General features: G+C 36.4%; 1 protein-coding gene and 1 long non-coding RNA gene across 3 annotated transcripts; both read left to right on the forward strand.

Annotated features, from left to right (window-relative positions):
- The first annotated feature begins 4,140 nt into the window (after positions 1-4,140).
- LOC149679011 (uncharacterized) lies at positions 4,141-13,933 on the forward strand. Of its 2 annotated transcripts, XR_016366197.1 has the most exons (6): positions 4,141-4,662; positions 4,730-4,778; positions 7,470-7,651; positions 11,792-11,987; positions 12,068-13,593; positions 13,662-13,933. It is a non-coding gene; the product is annotated as an uncharacterized LOC149679011 (long non-coding RNA). The 2 variants fall into 2 exon arrangements; XR_016366196.1 differs by lacking the exons at positions 11,792-11,987; positions 12,068-13,593; positions 13,662-13,933 and having other exon boundaries at positions 7,470-7,774.
- Positions 13,934-17,088: 3,155 nt separating this feature from the next.
- Positions 17,089-21,922, forward strand: LOC149679012 (uncharacterized). The gene is made up of 6 exons (XM_089835963.1): positions 17,089-17,218; positions 17,305-17,466; positions 17,891-18,047; positions 19,256-19,476; positions 19,593-19,912; positions 21,715-21,922. The coding sequence occupies exons 1-6, from the start codon at positions 17,153-17,155 to the stop codon at positions 21,920-21,922; spliced, it is 1,134 nt and encodes a 377-aa protein (XP_089692089.1). The 5' UTR covers positions 17,089-17,152.
- The last annotated feature ends 1,279 nt before the right edge of the window (positions 21,923-23,201 follow it).

A 23,201-nucleotide genomic window follows, 5' to 3' on the forward strand; every position in this document is an offset into this window, starting at 1 on the left:
GGCTCTCCTCTCCTCCTCTCCTTTCAGTTTTTTTTCTAGTAGATATATCTCTCGGTGAGTTTATCCCAGGTTTTGTATATCATCTCATTTTAAGCACTTGCAATGTCATCTGGTATTTCTCACTCATCTCATTAAACACTCATGAAGCCTTAGTTATGAACTCAAAACTATTTCTTCAATCTCACATCATTTTATTTTTAGCGCTCATCTCATTGTAAAAGGGTGTTTTATTACATTACATGGCTCGAGCAAGCTTCAACGAAGCGTACTTTTTGTTTTTATATATGTGCATTTGGTGTTCGTTTATGCACCAATGCTATAAAATAAGGCGCAAAGTACTTGTTCTCAGTGAGCATCAAGTAGAGTTTAATCAAAGCTAATAAGATAAAAAATAATGAAAGGCAAAATTAAAAGAGGTGAAGTCAAACATTAATAAAAAAAAAATGCCATTGTTGACAAAGACGGAAAAGTGTAAAAGATAAGTGTCGAAAATTAATTGCCTGAAGTGCAGATATTCAAATTTTCCATTTTGAAAACATGATTATAAAACATCAATTATTTGATAAAATTCTTATCTTAATTTTTTTCACCAAATTTACTTCAGTAAATATAATTAAACATGAAAGATGTGCATAATTTTAAAAAATAACAGGTTTGCATTTTTTTTCTCTCAAACATTTACAATTAGGTTGAGAATTCGGCCATATAAGGAGAATAAAATGGACAGAAAAACGTTTTCGTTAATTGTAAAGTTTTCGAAGTTTTAAAAATTTACGTGTAGTGTAGCTCTTCAAGATATCACGATCAATCTACAGATTTTTTCGACACTAATAGTGAAATCACAATGAAAATGCCTATGTTATTTTCCACTTAGTAATATTTCCAATTTTAAAATATAAAAATTTAAACTGATATATATATACCATATCAATATTTCCAATTTTGTAATATAAAACTTTAATCTGATCAAGCTACATTTTTTCAGATATCTGAGTATTTGAATCTTCTATAAGCAAAGTATAAAGTAGAACATTGTATCCCTTAAAAAATTCTTGAAGGTGACTTATTTTCTAGAACTACTGGAAAAATACTGTGTTTAAATTTTTTGGGCAAATGAAATTTAGGTGAAAAAACTAGGATAAGAATTTTTTTCAGATACTTTATAGTCATTTCTTCAAAAACGAAAATTTTAATATCTGTACTTCAGGCAATTAATTTTCTATACTTATCTTTTACACTTTCCCTTTTTGTCTACAAAGGCAGTTTTTATTAATATCTTCTAATTCAGTCTTAATATTATTTAAAATTGTTTAGAATCATTGGAAAAAAAAAGTATTAGGGCGTTGCGCGTCCATCGGTAATCTAGCTTCGTTACCCGTAGTCGATATTCTACCGCTCTCTTAGAATACTAAAGCTTATCTTATTAATGCGTGTTTTAAATTCTTTGAACACCTATAAATAACATAAGTCGCTTCAAAGATAATCTCAAAATTTATGAAAAGTACAAACTCAAAATACGTTATCCCGTAATTTCGGTTTAGCTGAAAAAAAAACTGACAGCCACAACATAATAAAATATACCTTTATTATGGTTGAGATAGTAGGGTTTCGCCTTTGAAAGTAACTCATTTAAATTTCAGTCGGTACAAAGTTTCTCTTTTCTATTTTTCAGTTGTAGTATTTTTTACCTACTGCACAAAATATGTCTCCCATCAACCACTCCTTTCATCCAGTATCTCACCAAGCACTTCTATCAAGTATAACGACATCTCGTCAACCACTCCTTTCATCGAGTAGAAGAACTTCTCATCAACCACTCATTTCATAGCACATTAAAAAACCTATTTCAAATCAACCACTCATTCCATGGAAAACCAAAAACTTATATCATACACTCACATCAAGAAAAAAATGCCCTTTTTACAGCCTCTCACATATCGCTCCACTCATGGACTACCGAAAAATCATATCTCACATCCAACTACTCTCCTCATGATCCAAAACAATTACTCTCAACACGATGATATCTCTCCGAGTTTTGAGAATAAAATATCTCACCACAAAAGTTACTCGTGGAGGTTGAAAAACCACCTCTCATCTCAAACTCACCTCCAATTTCAAATTTTAGTACCTCTCCTCTCCTGCACATATCACAATCTCAAAAAAGTCCTTTACTCAGAAATTACTCAAAATTATGAGTAGGAGATGAGAGCGCCCATCACTGGTTTCACTAAGCCTATTGCGGATAATACTTGTTATACGCGCCGGAATCTAGGTCTTAGTTTTCTTCATGAAATCACTAAACCAAGGATTATTCTATATACAGATGTAGTATAGCTTAAGCAATATATAAACAGCCATTTCAAATAACAATATTAAAAAAAATCTTTGGAATATCAAAATGAAACAGAGCTTTAAAGCTACAAAAAGTACTAAATGCATCATAATTACGAAAAATACTTCCACATATTCACTTTATATTATGGAAAAAGGGAATATTAAGGTTCTGTATGATTTCTTAACACATCAACACAAGGCTAACTGCTAACGCGACGCACTAGTGTAACAATGGACGGACACACACAGACAACAAGAGTAACAAGGAGTATAAACCCATTAGTGGAAGCAGAATTTTTTTTCCGAAACAATCTCGCTTATGTTTATCCTCTCTAGACTTCGCTAAAAACGTATTACTACTACGTAAAATATTAATAGACAGGCAAGGATTGATACCATTAAAGAAGGAGCGCAATATTATCCATATTTTCATTTCATATACAGAGAAAAGAAATTATTATGTTTCTGAGAGGAGCTTCCCATTTAGGTTGTTGTTTTGAAAAATATATCGCAATGCACGGGCCTTGATAGATAGGAGGCAATGAATGAAATATATCGCATGCACGGGCCTTGGCAGATATAGGAGGCGATGATAATCTCTCTCTTTGCACGAGAGGTTTATCTTTAATATTTAAATAAATATAATTATTTTTAATTATTTTAATCTTCAATAATTAACATTAATAATAGTTAAATCGTTTAAAATAAAGTTATACCTATTATCATCTCAAACTTTGCTAATATTGACTTTTAAAGTGAAGGGTACCCCTCTTGCCCGCTTTCTTCAAATTTTGGGGTATATATACGATTCGTTTCCATTATAATAGTAAGGAAAAAGCGCAATTGCGAAAACCTTTGGTGGCGATCCAACCTTAGGGAGGCTAGACGTTTCTCGTAACCCTAGCTGATCGCCGCGTATATCCTAAAACCAAACGATGGTAATGGAGTAGAAGCCAATGATACAGATTGGTGTCTATGTGGAATAGACGGAAGGCCAGTGGATGGTGGTGTTAGAAGCCAGTATGTACAGACTGGTGTCCAAGTGGAATGGACGAAGACCAGAAGATGGTGGTGATTAGAAGCCAATATGTACAGACTGGTGTCCAAGTGGAATGGACGAAGACCAGAAGATGGTGGTGATTAGAAGCCAGTATGTACAGACTGGTGTCCATGAGGGATGGACGAAGACCAAACATGGTGGTGTGAGAACTCAAGTATAGAGTAGCCAACGGAGAGAAATACAATTTTCTAAATTTCTGTGACCTGTCAATGCGGTCCGGAAATTGGGAACACGTTTGCTCCGATACGCAAACTGCGAACGCGGTCACGTGGGTGTAACAACGGACAGACACACAGACAAACACACACACAGACACGGCCGTTACAGAACCTCTCCTGGACTACGTCACACGGAGAGGTAAAAAGGTGTTAAACTGCACCTCTGTTGCACAATTTTATACTTATCTTTGCCACCAATTGCTCAAATAAGTGTTGTTTAACCCTTTCAGGGGTGTAAATGAACACCTGTAACGGTGTCAAATTTGGACCCATATAAACGACTTTTAAAGGTGTTAAAGCACACCCCATTTTCTTAGAGTGTAACCCTAGATTCTTGCCTAATTTGATATATCATATTTTTTAAACCTATTAGATCCAATCTTGCTATATTCTACTTTTAAAGCATCTACTATCTGCGTATACCAGTAGGCCTAGTTAATATTTGTAAATAAAAATGCCTAATCTCTATAAAATTTCTTTGGAAATAGTTATAAAACGGAGCTTCTTTCATGCATTACTAGGTAGCGTCGGCGACGTTTATTACCGATCTAGAACGCTAGATGGCGCTCGCGTTGGGGGCGGTGGCCTAAAATTTGAAAAAAGGACCATACCCTACGAGTGGATGAATCGCGTCACGTGTGTTACACAGACTCTATTTGCCCCTCAACCTGGACTCCACGTGTCAATATAAATGAAGCTCGCCTAGAGCGCAAAACCTTGCAGTCCATTTTGAACCCCTTTTCCTCATTCTTTCGTGACAGCGAGGAGCGGTTTTTCTTTTTTGCACCTGGGAACTTCTTTTATTCTTGGAATTTTTTTTTGTACTATGCTGTTATAGTCATAGCAGGGAGGGAAATTGACAGTTTGAACATTGGCAACACTGATTCGACTTGGTTTGGTTGGGGGCTTGGGGCCGGGCGCGTTTAGCGATCGGTTAGGTATCTTTCTTCGGGATTTCAGAAAGACGGTTAGTAAGAAACGAATTGAGCTTTCTTCATATCACATGAAGTCAATTGTGTTCTGAACTGTTTTATATGAAGATGAAAGGTAACTATTAATAAAAGCATCAAAACTATATCCATGCCTGGTTTTAATTCATGCTTTGTTTTATCAGGAAAATTATTTTAGTGGTGTTTGGTAATGAACATCAAAAATAAAATGAGGTAAAAATCGAATGTTAAGTTTGACCAATTAGTGACGAATGTTAAGTTTGACCAATTAGTGACTAAACATTTTGTGACTTTTATATTATACGTATACACCAGGACGTTACTGATAATTTAACAGGGCGTGTGAATAATGTTTGAAATTATTGGGGTGGGAGAAGTTGCTCCCTCTCCGAGCTTTATCTTCAGTGCCATGTTGTGATTGGGAGGCATTCTACGTCAGCCAAGATGGTCAAGTACTAATTCAAACTGCACTGCTAGCTAGTGGTCGGCGTTTGGACAAGATAATCCACAGAATTTTGGTTAATCAGTTATTCATGAATAATAATTAGATAATTATTCGTGATTACATTGCATTAATCATAGACTTCCCGTGGATAATTTCAAATTATGAATAAAGATAAAACAAACAGATATTATCCTATCCAATTGCCGACCACTACTGCTAGCCTTTCTCCCTGCAGCCTCTTGGCTTACTAACACTGGGAGAACCAAAATGAAATTGAACTGGACGCTTGACAAAATTTAAATGGACGCTCGCGATATTTTAAATAGACGCTCGCGATATTTTAAATAGACGCTCGCGATATTTTAAATGGACACTCGCGATATTTTAAATGGACACTCGCGATATTTTAAATGGACACTCGCGATATTTTAAATGGACACTCGCGATATTTTAAATGGACACTCGCGATATTTTAAATGGACACTCGCGATATTTTAAATGGACACTCGCGTTATTTTAAATGGACACTCGCGATATTTTAAATGGACACTCGCGTTATTTTAAGTGGACACTCGCGATATTTTAAGTGGACATTCGCGATATTTTAAATGGACGCTCGCGATATTTTAAATGGACACTCGCGATATTTTAAATGGACACTCGCGATATTTTAAATGGACACTCGCGTTATTTTAAGTGGACGCTCGCGATATTTTAAATGGACATTCGCGATATTTTAAATGGACATTCGCGATATTTTAAATGGACATTCGCGATATTTTAAATGGACGCTCGCGATATTTTAAATCGACGCTCGCGATATTTTAAATGGACACTCGCGATATTTTACGTGGACACTCGCGATATTTTAAGTGGACAGTCGCAATAGTTAGAATACTTTTTCAAACTTCGTATTTATAAACACTTTTTGAGGATACAGTGTATAGACTAATGGTGGTAGAGAGGGGTGTAAACTGTGTATCCCTCCCTCTGGGCGCGCTTTTGTAAGAGAGGATACTGTACGCGCCAAGTAGGGGCATGACGCTGAGCTAAGAGATAGAAGGTATGCCGTTTGCATAGGTAGTACTGCCATTACTCTATATCGGGCCTGACTTCAGTCTTACAACATCAGAACCAGTTTGTGTACCTGTACATGTATATAGACAAGCCTTTAGCAACCAGGGTTTTCTATACAATGTTGTGATTCTTTCTCGTATAACCGTGTCTAATCATAGAGCTGTTAAACTGCCAGCTTCAAGAGGGAAAGGGTGTAGCGCTTCAAACTATTGTATCTATAAATCGCGACAGGTTTGGGAGAGAATAGGTAGGCTAAAGACATTTTCTACGATTTAGGAAAGGAGAAAAAACTTATGCGTCATGCACTGCACAGCCTTAGACCATTGTTGGGTATTGTACAACCTTAGCACATTGCAAAATAATTTTGGTCTTTGTTAGCAACATCGAATGATAGATAATACCAGGTGGTAATTAGCAAAGGAGATGTATGTATTCATCCTTATTGGCATTAAGGGGCAGAGGTTATGGACTGGTACTTGCTTAGTTACTTTGAGTGGGGTAAGGGTGTGATGGTGTTGGAAAATTTTTGCGCCGGCTCGCTAAAGGAAAGGAGGATGTATAAGAGAGAAGACTCGTTTTGGAAATGTGGAAATAAAAAACATGCATCGGCGCGTAAGCCGTTGGTAAAGGCGCACGTCACGTGATCGTTCTTGCAAACGAGGAATATTCAAAATTATAAACAAGCTGATGAGGCTAGAAAAAGGGGGCTTGAACGCATGGGCGAGAACGTACGCTCTCTTGCCGTGAGGGGGTAGTGGTAATCATGGTAACTGGGGAAGTACGACACAGTGTAATTTTATGAACTGCGGACTACGTGCATTTTGTCTGACTCTGAACCTCCTCTCTTATAAATCCGCCTTGCTACGAGAATGCTACGGCATCTACGTATAGACCATTTCAGAAATTAAAATACGGTACCATTGCGGTATCCTCCTTGGCGCCAAGAAACCCCGCTAGATTCAGTGCGAGTTGGCTAGCCTCCCGCGAGCAGTGAACTCGGGCTCATTGTGGCGTCTCTTCTTGGCGCGAGGGAGAATACCCCAATGGCCGCCTCTCCCTTGTGGGTTGGTTACTCAGTATTTATATTCCGAAATTTTCTATAGTTAGTAGGTAAAGGGGGTCTGTAAACCAGAAATGTGATTTTATTTTTGTTTGGGTTCTAAGAATTCCCTCCAGATCCATGAATGTATACTATTTCTCAGTCTTGGCGGATGGTGTTAATTTCGGGAGGGTAATTGAGGTTTTCCTACCCTTTTCTTAGTATCAACTCTGCTTTAAAGTGAAATTCCGGGTGGCTAGTGCTTCCCAAACACACCCATAATATCGGCCGGTTCTGACATTTTTACCTTGAATACAAGTTCATTCGTTCATTATTTTAAAAGGAGATAAAAGAAATGTTTAGGCGCATTGGAATGTGGTCACCGAAGAAATGGAGAGAGAATTCAGTCACGTCGAGGGGATACTCACTATTACGGTTACTGCAGTGATTATAACATCATTATTTAATCGCCGCCTTTCATAATAAAGTGTACCCAGAACAACTCGCCAATTACACATGGCAAAGGTAATTGTAAAGCGATTAACGAGTCATTTCATTTCAGAAAGAAGTATGTTCGAAACACTTCGCAAATATCACACGATATAAGGAATTAGATCGGGATAAAAATAATCATTTCATGTCAGGTGTTCACAGAAGGATCACGTCCCTTTCGTTTGAAGAACGTTCAAACCAATGTACTTTTTCAGTTTTTCCAAGAAATAAATAAAAATGCTCATTATATACTCTTGTTCAACCTCACTTGACGGTATTGTAAAAGTTGAGGAGCATTAGCCAATATATAAGGGCAAGTACGGTTTCTCAAGTGCGGGTAAACAGGAGCATAGATGTTTGTCTCCATAGTTTCATTTTAAGTTAAAAATATCGAATCCAAAAAATAGTGAATCTTTATAAAAGACCTTTCTATTCATAGCTACTAGCCTTTAGCACATAGAGAGTGAGAAAATGGATTGAAAGGCGTGTGTATGCCATTGGGAAAAGGGAATAAAGGAATCAGGGGCGTGCCAACATGGGCCCATATTTTCTGCTGGAGCTGGGGCAAAATGGCTGCCTAATGTTAAAGTCCCATGGAGTTGAAAATTTGAGCGGGGGCGAAGGCCCCCGCTGCCCCCGTAGTTGGCACGCCCCTGAAAGGAATCAACTATAGGTGTTTGGTTGTCAAACTATTCAGGTTGTCGAAGCTACCCTGCCCTTATTTAGAAAAAAGGGGGGGAGGTACCACCTCCTTAGGGGTTTCAGTTCAAACCTTTGCCCTCTAAAAACTCCGAACCCCAATACCGCAGTCCCCAGGAAAATCATGGCAGTAAGACTATAGAGTAATGGCACCTCCCTGTCTTTGGCTACGTTACGATATATGAGAAATTAACATGGAGTGCCACTACTCTATATAGGGGCAAAAAGAAAACCCAGTCTGGCGTTTTTCGTCCCCCAGTTTAACATTCTTAAGCTATCCCTTCCATCAACGGTCACGTGGCGCGAGCATCATCCATGGGGGAGGGGGGTTTGGTGAAAAAAAAAAGAAGTGCGAAGCTAAAGGAAGCGTGGCTTCGTCGTTGGTGCGGTAACGGATGGGAGAAAGGGGGAGTAGAAAATTCGTTAGAAATAAACTGAGTTGCAAGCTTTTTCGCCTAGGCGGCAGCACATTTTCTCGGCGTTTGGAGCTACACAGGAAAGTTTCACTAAAGGGGCGCCAACCGAGCAGAGTTCCCCTTTTTAAACCATCACGACAAAACCAATATCCTTGCACAGATGCTTACGCATCACGGTATTGTTTCAAAAAATAGTGTCCTTTTATCGTGATGGGTAGCCAGTTGTAAACATCGTGGGCGGAAGCCTGGCGATTTTAGTTCTCTCTTTCACGTAGTAGAATAATACACGCATGGTCTAACGAACGCCTGTATATAAGTTTATGTTCGACGATAGGCCTGCACATAACTTTTTGTTCAATGATAGGCATGCAAAGTCAAAAATCTAGAGATTAACAACTAAAACGTGATCAAGCCTGCTCAATGCAATCTTCAGGCGCCATTGTGGAACTGTACATTGTATATCATGCAGTGCCATATATCATACAATGCCCGCCAGCAACAGCGGGCACACATCGGTAACCAACAAACTCGTGAAACTTAAATTCAGCCCTCGGAATAACGGTCGTTGTCCTTAGGGACACTGCCCGCGGTCGCTTGAGCCCGCTATATCTGGTATGCTCACTCACCTCTAGTCTCGGGTTAAATATTTATATTATCACATAAATCGTGTTAAGATGCGTCGTTTTTTGGGCATGAGTTGATTAGTTACATTGAGCGTCGACTTTTTTCCTAATTAGCAAAGAAACATAAGCTATTCAAAATCTAAACTACAAAGCTATTACAAACTTCACGCTAATCACGACACTGACGGCGGTCTGGACTCTGGAAGCCATTACAATCAACCGAAAGTTAACGGAACTCCAGATCCTGGTTAATGGGCAAATTAAACTTGTAAACCTACATGGGTTTCTTAGTTGTAACTTCATATTTTGTGAGTTAAAATTATAGAAGCCTAAAGAGTATAATAATTTAAACTTAAATGAACTTTTAAACTAGTTATATGTACAAAACAATAACATGTAAAAATATGACAAGCTTCACTTTGGACCTGTTACACCGTAAAGTGTTCTGATATGCCATTTACAGCCAAGTTATAAATAAAATTTTATGAAGTTTCTTTTATACATCTATAATGCGTATCTTCACTTGGTAATGCTATTGGTAATATTATTATTACTTTCTCATTTTCGCTGTGCTATAAGCCAAGTGACAATATGTTTAAGTGTATAAAATTCAAAAAATATTTTTTATGTAACTTGGCTGTACATGGGATCTCTGAGCTTATGCGGCGTAGCAGTTCCAAAACGAAGCTTCGTATATTTTTGCACGTTGGTATTTTTGTTAGGATGCCACTTCTTTCTATATGTAGTTTTTAAATTGAGATCTAAAAAACCATTTAAAGAAATTTCCGTATTTTTCCTTACTTAATAATTTTGTTCCCAAAAATAAATATCGCTGGGGAAATTATATAACTAAGGCTTTTAATAAACAAGGTTAACTAAACATATTGACAATATACATTAAATTAATGAAATGAAAGGCGAGGGTAAGAAGAGTTCATGAACGTTAAGTCATGACATCCAAAACTAGACTGAGAATTTGCATCAAGAAAGCTGACCCAAGAAAAGGCTAAAGTTACTAGGGCGCCACTAGTGGTGAATTTAAACATTAAGTCAAAGTTCATTTTCTCACAGTCGCCCTCTTTGACATAATACAAAATTCTGTACTGTACTTTGATTGATTAACACATTCAACAATTAAACATTAGCTATTCAGTATTTAACATCTTAATTCCGTTCACAAAATTCATTTTCCCTAATAATTTAGTAAAAATATCAGCTAGGTTTTTTTTGGTTTCTACAAACTTTAACTTTAACACATTTTTAGCTAATATATCTCTTACAAAATGGTATCTAATGTCAAAGTGCTTAGATCGATGGTTCTCTACACAGTTCTCGGAAAAGAAGAGTGCAGATTGATTATCACAGTAAATCTTAGGATGTCTGATATATACACCAAATTGCTCTAGTTCTTGAATTATAGGTATAAGTCAGAGTAGTTCTTTAGTGGCCTCGGATACAGCAACATACTCCGCCTCTATTGTAGAGAGGGATACGGACTCCTGTCGTAGGGACCTCCAGAATACTGTAGATGGTCCAAGTTGCACTGCGTAACCACTAGTGGTAAGATAACGGCTCTTGTCATCTACAAACGTTATAAAATTCTTCGCTCCACTGATCGAGCCCTCCGGACCTGGTTCCCATACGTCGCCCTGAACCAAGTCTAGTAAATCTTTGCTTTTAATCTCGTAAATTCGCCTGTGAGGTTGATTTGTGGATTTAGCCAGATGACTAGTAGAACAACTAGTAGAGATCCTTTCAGAGTTTCCAAGCCCTTCAGCATACCTTTGCAAGCCATGTTTTTCAGATCTTGTTGATTTATGTGGCCAAAACGTTGATGCCAACGCTGTGGTTTTTGTATACCTTTTCTGTCAGACACATACGCCGTTGCGAAATCGTCCGAATCCTTTCCCGGTGGTCCATGTATTAATACGGTGGCATTAACAGTATAAAAATTATCCTCTGACAGTGGTGCTACTAATGCTGTCCTTCCATCGGGAAAATATGTAGTATATTTTAATGCCTCCCTGTGCCCACTATATCCACCGTGATCAATTATACGTTCAGATATCAAATTACGTCCCATAATGGGCGCGTAAATGACATCCTGTAACTTGAATGTTTGACTCCGTCATAGATATGTCACCTCTTCCTTCCACCGGGGAACATCCTTCACCAATTCTTGCATGCCCTTGACAAGGAGTAAACGAGTAAAACCAGTCCTTTTGATAACAAAAATGTTTCGTATACTAACTCTCATTACTGAGAAAATTCAATATTATTCTAACCATGGGCATTCCTTTATCCTTTGGTATTAGGCAGGACTGAACCAACCTGGATTTACTCAACATGCTAACGTTGGAGCCTTTTTTAGACATTTTCCATCATCCTTGACCATTGACTTATTCTAATTGCACCATTTCAATTCAATTTCTTAGACTGTCTGTAACTATGAAGTTTCGCATAAAAACTGCGAACTGGTAACTTTCCCCAAATGATGGTTTTATTTTTGGCTTCAACTCGTACGTCATCTAGCCAAGCGTCCACTCTATAACCCAAGGGTTCTTTTCTGACATGGAAATACATAAAATAATTTATGTGTTTTTAAAAAAGGCTCACTAAATAATTAAACATGTATAATATTTATATTTTTAATTACGCATTGTTATTATTTGTACTGAATTATTAAGTAGTTGTGTCGTTTGCGATGTCAGATATCCAATTAGATTGCAATCATGACAGCATAACAGATGAATATTTTCCGACTGGGATTTAAAAATTTACAAAAATAAATATAAAACAAAAAGAGTTTGACTGCGCCTTGGACGAGTGACAAGCAGTATGGAGAATAGAACCAGTTTTGTAAAATGACTTAAATCCCAAATGCCATAAGCGGATGATAAAATAAGTGGGATAGTACACATTATATCAGTACAAAATTCGTAATTAATGTTTGTTTCAAGACGGACGAGACAAAAAAAGGACTGATCTAGGACTATCTAGTATGTTTTTAGGTCCTATTAATACTTGGAATTTATAAGCTATTGGTCCACGTGGCTTCATTTTCTACCAATGATATTGACCCTTATGGAAATAGTACACCACAAAAATCGCAGGGCTGTTTATTATGGCCGGCCGACTCGCTTTGCGAACTCTATCCCGTTTATGTTTGAGCTTAAAACGAATTAAACATGATTAGTATACTGAAAACCAATAAAAATGAAGCTTCAAGAACTTTGAATCAAAATGCGGTGAAGCTCAATCTGTTGAAAATAAACCAAGGCTTAATGTTTTTGTTACTATACCGATAGTCCTCTTGACGGTCGGCGGAGTTATCCAATGTCTTTTAACAGCTATAGGCTACTATAAATATTCCGGTTCCGGAATGACGTAATTCCGCTTCCAAATTTCGCGATTGCGAAATCGCTCTGAAACAGACTATCATTGAGGATTTTCCCCAAATGTCCCACTTATTGTTATCATCCGCTTAAGTCATGCCTATTTACTGTAACGAAACCTAATCATGTTCTTCCTCGCCCTCAAATGCAGCCGTTTCAGATGAGTATTTTCCTCAATATATTCCTTTGCGCAAGGTAGTGACGGACGCCACGATTAGTTTCATCGCAGTTAGAGAAGTGACTCGGTAATTTACCGTTCGTAAATTGTCGGTAATTTACCAAAAACCGCGTAAATTACCGATTTATATCTTACCGTAATATTATAATGGTAATTTACCGGTAAAATAGGTAAATTACAGCGATAATAAGACTGTGAAAATATAAAATACCATAAATTACGGTAGTTTTTGTTATTCCGAAATTTTAAACGGTGATTTACTGGTAATTTTTCGGTAAATTACCATTTTTAAAAATTACAGTAATTTCACATCTCTAATCGCAGCAAGTAATTCTTTATTGATTTCATATTGGCTAGCCTCTAACACGGGCTCTTCTGACTATGAAACAGCACAAAATCCATGGACAAAGGAAGAAGGATAGGCGGTTATAAATTTTTCATCTTTTATTTATTTTTGATTTTAATTTTGCAACGAACAACATTCTCGTTCCCTTTCTCTCACTGGAAGTGACAAGTCGACATATTAAAGTAGCACGCGACTGAGACTTATTACAGTAACAGTAAACTAGGATAACGATATGTATATCAGCTCATAACGACTGAAGAACTCGTTGAGATAAGTGAGAGAGAAATGAAGGAAATACACTTAACAGTCATTTCGATAGTAAGTATTTTCAATTATTGAACTGATAAGCGTATACTTTCTATCTAAGAAATATTTTTTATTCTGAGTTATTAGCGCTGCCATTTTGCAAAATGAAGTCACAGGAGAACAATTATGCCAAGGCGTATGATGACGATCGAGTCGTACAATATAGGTCAGTACACAACAACGCTTAAAACCAAGAAATAAATATAATACTTTAGTTATTGCAATAGTTTAATAAAATAATTATCATTGCATCATAATTTTATCAGTTGCATTAATTTTGAAAAAATGATAAGGATAGATTTTTTTAAATTAAATTGTATAAATATTTAAAGAAAAGTTTGTTTAATAAAATATTATATATTGCCTAGAGCTATTGTTGAAATTTGGTTTGATAAAATATAATTTTTGTAGAGTAAATTTTGACGCATAAATTTTTATTTTTTAAAGTAAGTTGTATAAATATTTAAAGAAAAAGTTTGACAAAATATGATTGCCTAGAGCTATTGTTTGAAGTTTTAATTTTATGGGGTAATTTATGATTCAGGAAGTTTTACATGAAATTTGGTTTTAAAAAATCATATTGCGTGGAGCTTTGAAATTTGAATGAGTTTCTTTTTCATAAAATTATTATTTATTAAGTTTTGAACTAAATTTGATTTAGTAGAATTAGATATTGCATGAAATTGAAATAGCAACATCGCTTTATTAAATTATATTCCAAAATGTGTAGAAGGATTTTTATAAATTTGGTTCACCCAATTACAGTGCATGAAACTAAATTTTCTTTGACAGATTTACGCAAGGACTAAATCTAAACATAGCCGTTGTGGAGGTAAGATTTGTTTTTTGTGCTAAGACGTGCGTTTTACATGATAGCGTTTTGTTTTATTCGGTTTTCAAATACCCTGATAATTACATCATTAAAGCCTAAAAGAACTTTGATGGTAACAATAGAAAAGATATTTTCGCGTGGAATAGCGACTAAAATTATAGGTGTGTCACTTTATCAATATAACTGAAACCCTTCTTTCCCTATGATATCTGTCTGTGAAGATGGTAGTATCAGAAGCCGATTAGGCTTTACACATGAAGTACGTAACATGTGCCTGGGGGAGCTACACCAATCATAAGCCCCTAACCGTAGATAACCTCTTTAATGCCAGACCAATCGGCGACGGCTACAGTACTATTTTCTTGCAACGGACCTCGACTCGACCTCACCGTCGACATAAGCTCGGAAGGCAAATTTGCGGTAAAGTTCGTTAGTTGTTATAATATATTCAACGTTTTATAGCTCAAGTTTTGAAAATTTTCGAGACATTTAGTAAGTCTTGAACTAAATATTATAAGAATTTTTTTTAATTTCAACAGTAAATTAGCTCTGCGAATAATAGTAGAGTCGAAATTTACACTAAGCCTTGGCTAGGTATCAGCGGTATCCCGATTCTCGAGCCGCGGGTGGCTGGGCTCGCCGTAGCCGCGAGAATAGAAAAACTTCCTCCTAAAAAACAGATACACGGCGTCTTAAATAGTCCTAGTAAAAGCTACCCTGATTGATAAGATCTTCGTGCCTTACTCGTAAATAATCTTTGGTATTGTGAAAAGTTTAATCTAAAGAATATTTTTGACACCCTACTGAGTCTTTATAGTAGTTCCCGAATTTATGTACCAGGTAAATCGGTTCTAAAGGCGGAAGGATCGCAAGGATCCGAAGGAGCCGCGTTACTGAACTATTTTAGTCCGCGTAAGGGGAGGTTCTTTACTAGGAGCTTAGAGTATATCGTGTAGCTCCCCCAGGCACATGTTACGTACTTCATGTGTAAAGCCTTATCGGCTTCTGGTAGTATTTAAAAATAAGGAACATCGCCCAAACGTTTCATATGTAGGAACTCGAAACGGTTGGGTATATTCACTGGGTTCTAGGGAGCTAATTCCCTTTCCTTTAATTGTTAATGGGTGTGCCAAACCCAACGGTTTCGTATTTGCCTCTTCTCTTAAATGTATCAGACAGACATAATTACGTAAAACGTATGTTGTCTTTTATTGCTCTGGTCGATGTTTTGGAAAAAATAATAAGAATAATTCTCAAATCGTCCTTTTTTTTTAATTATAACAGGAATCTTTAATGTTTCCACAATCATTTCACATCATTAATACCTACATTGATTACTCGAAAAGGCTCCACAATATTACGTAATTGTCTATTTATACTTGAAAAAGCCAAAACGTACCATGGTTTACTCCTCGATTTTACCGAGGTTGATTTAATTAGTTCCTAGTTTAGTGCTTTAAAGTTCATCGTCTTTATAAACAGAAATTTGTTCTTTGAAATTTCTGAAATTTTGGTTCTAGATTTGCTTAAGCTAGAAAGAAAAAATATTTCATGCAAACCCTAAGTAACTTATCAGTTCCACTGTTTATTTTTTACATACATGCATTTAATAAAGATAGAATTCCAGATGCATTGTTAGAGTGGCTTTAGCTACTGAGTGCGTTATACTAGAAAACAATCCATATGCGTGCATGATCTACTTCTAAAGAAACTAATATATTTGCTGAACTTCACTTGTGCTTTCATTCCTCAATCCCTCTAGAACAATCTTTTCTTAACCCCTCTAGTACAACTCTTCGATAGCCATCTTTACTTACCTTTGAAAGCTTCAAAACAAAGGCTTAACTCAGTAATATCATAGTCAGAACAGAAGGTATTCACTTGTCTACTGATCGTCTAGACTGTTGAAAATAGTGGAGTTCCTAGATTAAATACCCACTTTACCCTATTATTAGCTATTTCTACTATTTTTCTCTAACATAAAATTCTGAACCGTGTACGAAGAAAATAATATTTGGTTCTAGAAGAAATTTGTCGAAGACATTCGGACCTACAAGCATTTGCATTGTTTCCAGTGTTCAAGGTTCAGGATTCAGCAAAACTGTTAAAAGTGTTCAGACTGTCTCTTTATTACATTGTTTTCTGCATAGGTTCAGAAATCAGTCCCTCTATTAGAACCTCTACAAGTTTCATCAGTTGAGACGTTCACACATTCTTAACAATAGTCAGTAACAGTAATGACCTTAAGCCACCGGAAGTGGGAAATTAAAAATTAGAGACCCTACTCTTCCACTCCTAAAGTGTAAAATTCTTTTTCCTATCCCTATGGTTTCTTAATCCCACAAGCATAAATGTAGCTTAAAACAAATATCATGCGGATATTTAAAATGCGTAAGCGCAATGACGCTTTGGTGTATTTTGACTACAGAGGCAAACTAGTTTTTCCCACTATTTCCTACTGTCCTGGGGAAAAACCCAACCCTGACACAGTGCCATTTTCACTTCAGCAAAGCTGAGATAGTCTAGTATAAAATGGAATTTCATGTCGTACACCAGAGAGAATTTTAAACAAAAACCCTATTGGTTTGAAAAATTAAAAAAAAGAACTAACTGTATACGGTCGGAAAGCTAGTTATGGTACTTCCAAGCTATTTAAGCCTATCAATGTCTAAACAATTTATAATCATTTTTAATACTGATGAATTGTCTGAACAATTATTTTACTAATAAAAATATAGGATGATATGGAATAACTTCACTTATTTTGAGTTTAACCGTCTGGAGTCCCAAATTGATTCTCTGCAGGTGATTAAAAGAACAAATCATAGTTCTTCGTTAGGTTTAAAACTCATTCGTCACAGTTGAAATAAGTCATCGATTTATTTTCATAGGATATGCAATACGTTGCAATACCGTGTAACTACAAAATATTATACAATAGTAGTAGATGGACGTTCAGAGGCATTTTCTCTACAGCCGATATATATATTACATCTTCACCGCCAGAAAAAATATTGACATCATCCATGGACTTCTTGAATACAGATACCCAAGTGAAAACCACCTTAGCACTCTAGGTTATAGCAGAAGTGAGATGAGACTAGAAGTGAAGGGCTCTAGCATTGGTAATAGGTCCTGGCACTAGTGAACAAATTTGAGGATTTTATGCCGCATCCATCGCGCCAGACCATAGAGAGAAAAAAATTGGTCGAGTTCCAAAAAATTTCCTATCCCCTTCCCCTCATCCTAAAGCCGCCGAACACGGACGCGGGTGCTTGAATCTAGTTCGGCCGTCTACCACCGCGAGCGTCTCACGTTTTGGAGGGGAAATTCTGAAACCGCCACCAGAGGGCCAACCTTTGGTGTGTTATCAAGAATATTCACTAATGCCAAGTGAAGAATTTGGCTAGCTCAGTACTTCAAGTCTCATCTCACTTCTGGTTATAGATTCCGAATTAAACCTTTAACACATTTCAGACTGTTATTAGCCTACTGTTAAGCCTCGTCTCGATATCTCTGCTTATGTCTTACGTCGATTACTTTCGGAAAACGAATCATGTCAGTAACGCAGTTACTTTCGTGAAATCTTTTTTGTGGAATGTTTTTGACTTGTTTTCACTCATCTTCTTCGAACGTAAGTACACGCAAAGCCGTGTTAAATCCGGGTTAACGAATGACAATGCGTATCACAAGCCTTTACGCGTCTACCGACCGCAATTTACCGTCGAATGTAAAATTTTTCAATAGGAATTCATAATAAACTTACCACACCCGCCGCCACAACACTAGTGTCAGGTGTTTTTCCAAGCAAACGCAGCTCCCTATTCAGTTGCATGTCCAAGGTCATTTGGTCTGAGGTATAACTCCCGTTTTTAAGAAGGCTATGAAAATTAACTCCAACAGACAGAGTATGTACTAGGCGAGACCGGAAATTTTGCTCCACAAAGCATAACCAGTTACCAAATGTGGATGAGAGGGAAAGTATGACAATGGCAATAGAGCCTGTGTTAAAAAACGCGGACATCAAAGTTTCGCCAATTACTATTTATTTTACTAGTGACGGATGGGCTTGCAAACTCGCGACTGAAAGTAGTTCAGACATTTATGCTCCTTGGTTTAACCATAGCCCACTCGATCACGCGCATCACGACGCAAGCTGCTCGCGCTAAAGCTAAATTACCGAGATTTGTTTTAAACGTATCTAGAGTTATGTGCTCTTCTATTGCTTCGATAACCTTACTTTAATCCATATTATACCTTCAAATACCTTTTAAAACATTACCAGCTACTCTGTCCTGACTACAAACACAAATCGAGGAAGTTCTAGCATACACAATAGCAGATGACGGTAACCGCGTAAACGCGAGTTAACACAAGACCTATTTTAAGGGAGAGGATTTATCTTCTCCCTTTTATCTATCTTAGGGAAGCATATCTTTTGTTCTCAAAGTTAACAGGCCCAGTATAGCTACGCCAATAAAACGGTCATTTACGGCGAAACTCTGATGACTCGCGACTTTCGGCCATTTTCATACTTTTCCTCTCTTCCACTTTTGCAGTTACCAGTTAAGCACATTTAGCGAAAAATAGAATACCTTTGACAGGGCTTGCGTTTAAAAATAAAAACAATAGAACTTCATGTGACTAAGGATCTATACATTTAAACTTAAAAGAAGTACTATTGCCGCTTATAAAGCTTATCTTTTGTTCTCAAAGTTAAAACATTTTGTCCTAGTGCAATAGAGAGAAATTTCATAATAAATTAAAGAACACCAGAAGAGTTGTTAACGACCGTCATCAGATTGAAACATTTTTGCGTTAATACCAATTTTCCAATTTTAGCTCTGAACTCTTGGGAAGATCATCCAAGTGTCAAAATTCTTCTATTCACGTGGTTCATGTCACTCACTTTCTTCCTGTGCTACTTGGGATGTTTTTTGAAATCAGAATTTTATCTCGAAAGTTTCCCTTTTATTGACAATTTGGAGGACTTAGTTAGTCAAACGAAAGTAGATCCGTGGGTGATGAACAAAGGTTTCGTGTATGAGGTTCTACAAGATTGGGTGAGATAAAGTTGTTTTAGTATTTCAAACCCACCATTCAGGATTCTCTGGAGAGATATAGTTGAAATTTTCCAACATAGATTTATTTTTAATTTTTACTTTCTTATTTAAATTAGGCGAATTCTGATTCAAAACGGCAAACATGGTTTCAATATGTACAAGAGAAGAACCTGTTTTACTTCACTGACCTTTTGACCATAGAGTTTTACGAAGAAATAATTAAGGGCAAAGCGTTGATTATTAGTGAATTTATTTTAAATTTCGCCTTGCAAACCACATTGAACGATCCAGATGAGAAAGATTTGCAAAGAATTTTCGAAAAAGGTGGTTTTTACACTTCAAAATCAGAAGTACTTGGCGAAATATTAGTAATTCCAGTGGAACACTCAATGTTCAATGGACAACCAAAAGAGTTTTCGGAATATTTTACACTGGGGTAAGTTAAGGGGTTTAGAGGAAGGGAATTAATATGACAACCATTCCTGACGATAATTGTTACCAGTAATGTATAGATAGTGGAACTTGGAAATGGAAAGCGTCGCTCAAACATTTCATAAGAAAACAATAACCACAATACGGGTTTTACCTTATCACCTCAGATGAGGATTTGGAGGTTTTCACCTCAGATATTGAAATTTTAAAAAACTTGACATCTAGTTTGAGATTTTCAATAAAATTTTCAAATTTAGAATGAGATTTCAAGACTTTCCATAATATTTAAAGATTTTCAAGGGTTTTGAAGGAGATTTTTAGGATTTAGTGGCATATTTTGCAACTTTTGAGGATTTAGTATTACACTTTCGCGGTTCAATGAGTATTTCGAGAATTTTAAATTATTTTATTTAAGGAGAAGATTTCGAGATTTTGAAATTATCGTATTTTATGATGAGATTCCGAGATTTGGGGAGTTTGGTAATTATAATATCTTAATATTCATACATATCCATGGTTCCACTATCTACTGCCGGATTAACACCCTTGGGGGCCCACTGCGGTATGACAGCTGAGAGCTTAAGGCTGGCCATCAGGGGCCCCCTGAGCTCCGGGGCCTCTAGGCACGAGCCTACAGTACATAGAGAATAATTAACGTCGTATTCTCTCAGGATATAATGTCTTATAGCAAGTCTTGGTTGTAGTTTAGTTTAAACAAATGACAATAGACCATTGCATTATTGACATTGGTGAAGAGACCATTGCAGAGCGTAGGGGTGCGTCAAGAAGCCCCGCTAGAGGCAGTGCGAGTTGGCTAGCCTCCCTCGTATAGTAAACTCTGTCTCCATCTGACGTTGCCTCTTGGCGAGTCGGATTGACCCCTCCGTCCTTGCGCAAATAATTTCAGTAATGGTCGGTAGATGCACCCATAGTCGAGGGGTTGGAACTGACTGACCCGCTATGCTTAGCAAAGACTGGTTTAGATCCACCCTCGAGAACGAGATCCAATTGGTTCTTGCCTTTAATTGGCAAGGTAAAACTGATGTGTAGAAGATTAGCTAGAATGTTACGTGCAGTACCAGAAACAAGCACAGGACACTGGAAATTCTCCAATAAAATTTAAAAAAATGTTTCATCATTTTTTTTAAACTAAGTGGTTACTGGACATTTTGACCAATAAATTTTCCGTAGTTTTGATAGCTTGGCAATGAAGATGCGATACTATTTTTGCACACTCCAGTGGACAATGTCCTATAAATTTTCCAGTCAATGGGGTGTTACTGGACAAATGTTCTATAAGAATTTTTCTTATTTCCGGTCCTGGTTACGGGCAACACAGGAGCGAAAATTTGCTTTAAAATAGATAGAAGAAATTTGCTTTATCGGTTCCGCACGTCATAAAAGAGGAGGAACTATTTGCCCGGCGGGGTCTATTTTCCCTTGAGTGTAATTTCGCGATTTTAGAAGCGCTAACGCTGGATTAAGAAAACAACGCGATATTAGTTAAATTAATTTAAAATGGTTGCCCAAACTTTGAGATTTAGGGGTATTTTGGAATTAAGCAAAAGTAATGACCTTTTTGTGACTGCTTAAAGCAAATCTATAGCTCCCTATTCAGTTGCCTGTCCATGAGTTAGGTGATCTGCGGTTCAATATATATTAAATGGTGGCCCAAAATGTGGGCTTACGTCTGATTTGGGATGAAACTAAAAATATGACCAATTTACGCCGGTCTCCATTATAGTTTACTAATGATAATTAACAATAAAAGAGAAAAAATTATTTAGGTTGAATTTTTCATTGCAGAATGCTTTATATTTTCGAGACTAAACCCTTGGAACATTTCGAATTAACCAGTCGATATATCAGGGACTACTTAGATTGGGTAAAACCAATAAATGTCGAAACCAGCATCAACCTCTTCGCTCTCAATATGCCATTCTACTTGATGCCAATTGGATTTGGCATATCGTTGGCCGTACTAATTCTAGAAATTTGGGCAGGAAATTATTAATAGTAAAAAGTTGATAGATGACTACAATCAAATTTCCAAAAGTGTGTAGAAAAATACACCCCCTAGAATTTCATTAACTCAATTTGATAACACTTGGATATAACATTAATCGACCTAACTCAATTTTTTATCAATTGGATGAAAATTATTTGTCAAAAATATCACTTTGATCAAACATTATTAGATCTAAGTCAAGTTTATATCACTTGGATGAAAAATTATTTGATGAAACTCAATTTGATTTCACTTGGAAGAAATGCTACATGATCAAACTCAATTTTTTATCACTTGGATGAAATATTTCATGAAACTGAATTTGATATAACTTGGATGAAACACTATTTGACCAAACTCAAATTGATACCACTAGGATTAAATATTTATTTGATCAATCTTAACTTGATATCACTTGAATGAAACACTATTTGGCCAAACTCAAATTGATATCACTAGGATGAAATATTTATTTTATCAATCTTAATTTGATATCATTTGGATGAAACATTATTTAGTTATATTCAAATTTATATTAGTTGAATTTAGTTGGTTTGAACACTATATGACCTGAGCTTGATATCAATTTGATTTTGTTGCTTTAAGCACTATATGAACTCAACTCAATTTTATATCAGTTAAAACACTACATGACAAACTGTATTTCATGTCAGATAAAACACTATGTGATAAAACAATTAACGCATCAACCGTCGTAATATTTGCCCAACAATAACTGTTTCTGCACATGTAATATATTTTTTAAATAAAAACACGTTCATCGTTCTATTACTGATCTAACTCTTACTGACTCTCTAACGAAATTTATTGCCAAAAGCAATGCTGAATATGCTCGTTTAAAAAAATTAATAACATAAATAAAATTTAAAAATAAAAACTACCTTCTAGCATTCTAATCTTTTCTAACTGCATTGAATTTAAGTCTGTGATATGTTGGGGTCATCCTTGGGCCCTCATGGTCCACTCAAGAGATTTCAAATGAGAATGGGAGGTCTGTCCATCGGGACATTTTCTCAAAGTTTGATATTATGAATTTGCGTACAAGATTTCGATGAAAAAGTTTTCTCTTCAACTGGAAGAGACCAATTGTCTCCTTAGGCCTGCGGCCAGTTATATGTGATGTACAAACACATTGTGGAAAAAACGCAGAGATTTTTGATATACTTAAATAAAGTCTGTATTTAATTTGATTAGAGCTATTAATCATTTACGATACCTTGGGATTACTTTGGCTGTAAGAAATACCATTACAAACTACAAAACA

This window comes from Phalangium opilio, unplaced genomic scaffold, assembly GCF_054372755.1.
Source record: "Phalangium opilio isolate 3A_F unplaced genomic scaffold, DU_Popi_V2 ptg000042l_1, whole genome shotgun sequence".
NCBI classification, from domain to species: Eukaryota; Metazoa; Arthropoda; class Arachnida; order Opiliones; family Phalangiidae; genus Phalangium; species Phalangium opilio.

What these genes read in the sequence shown, in the direction of transcription:
- LOC149679012 (XM_089835963.1), top strand. Translation starts at nt 17,153, where the DNA reads ATGATATGGAATAACTTCACTTATTTTGAGTTTAACCGTCTGGAGTCC. An exon ending in CCCAAATTGATTCTCTGCAG is followed by an intron (nt 17,219 to 17,304) that starts GTGATTAAAAGA and finishes TTATTTTCATAG; the next exon opens with GATATGCAATACGTTGCAAT. An exon ending in ATGAGGTTCTACAAGATTGG is followed by an intron (nt 19,477 to 19,592) that starts GTGAGATAAAGT and finishes TATTTAAATTAG; the next exon opens with GCGAATTCTGATTCAAAACG.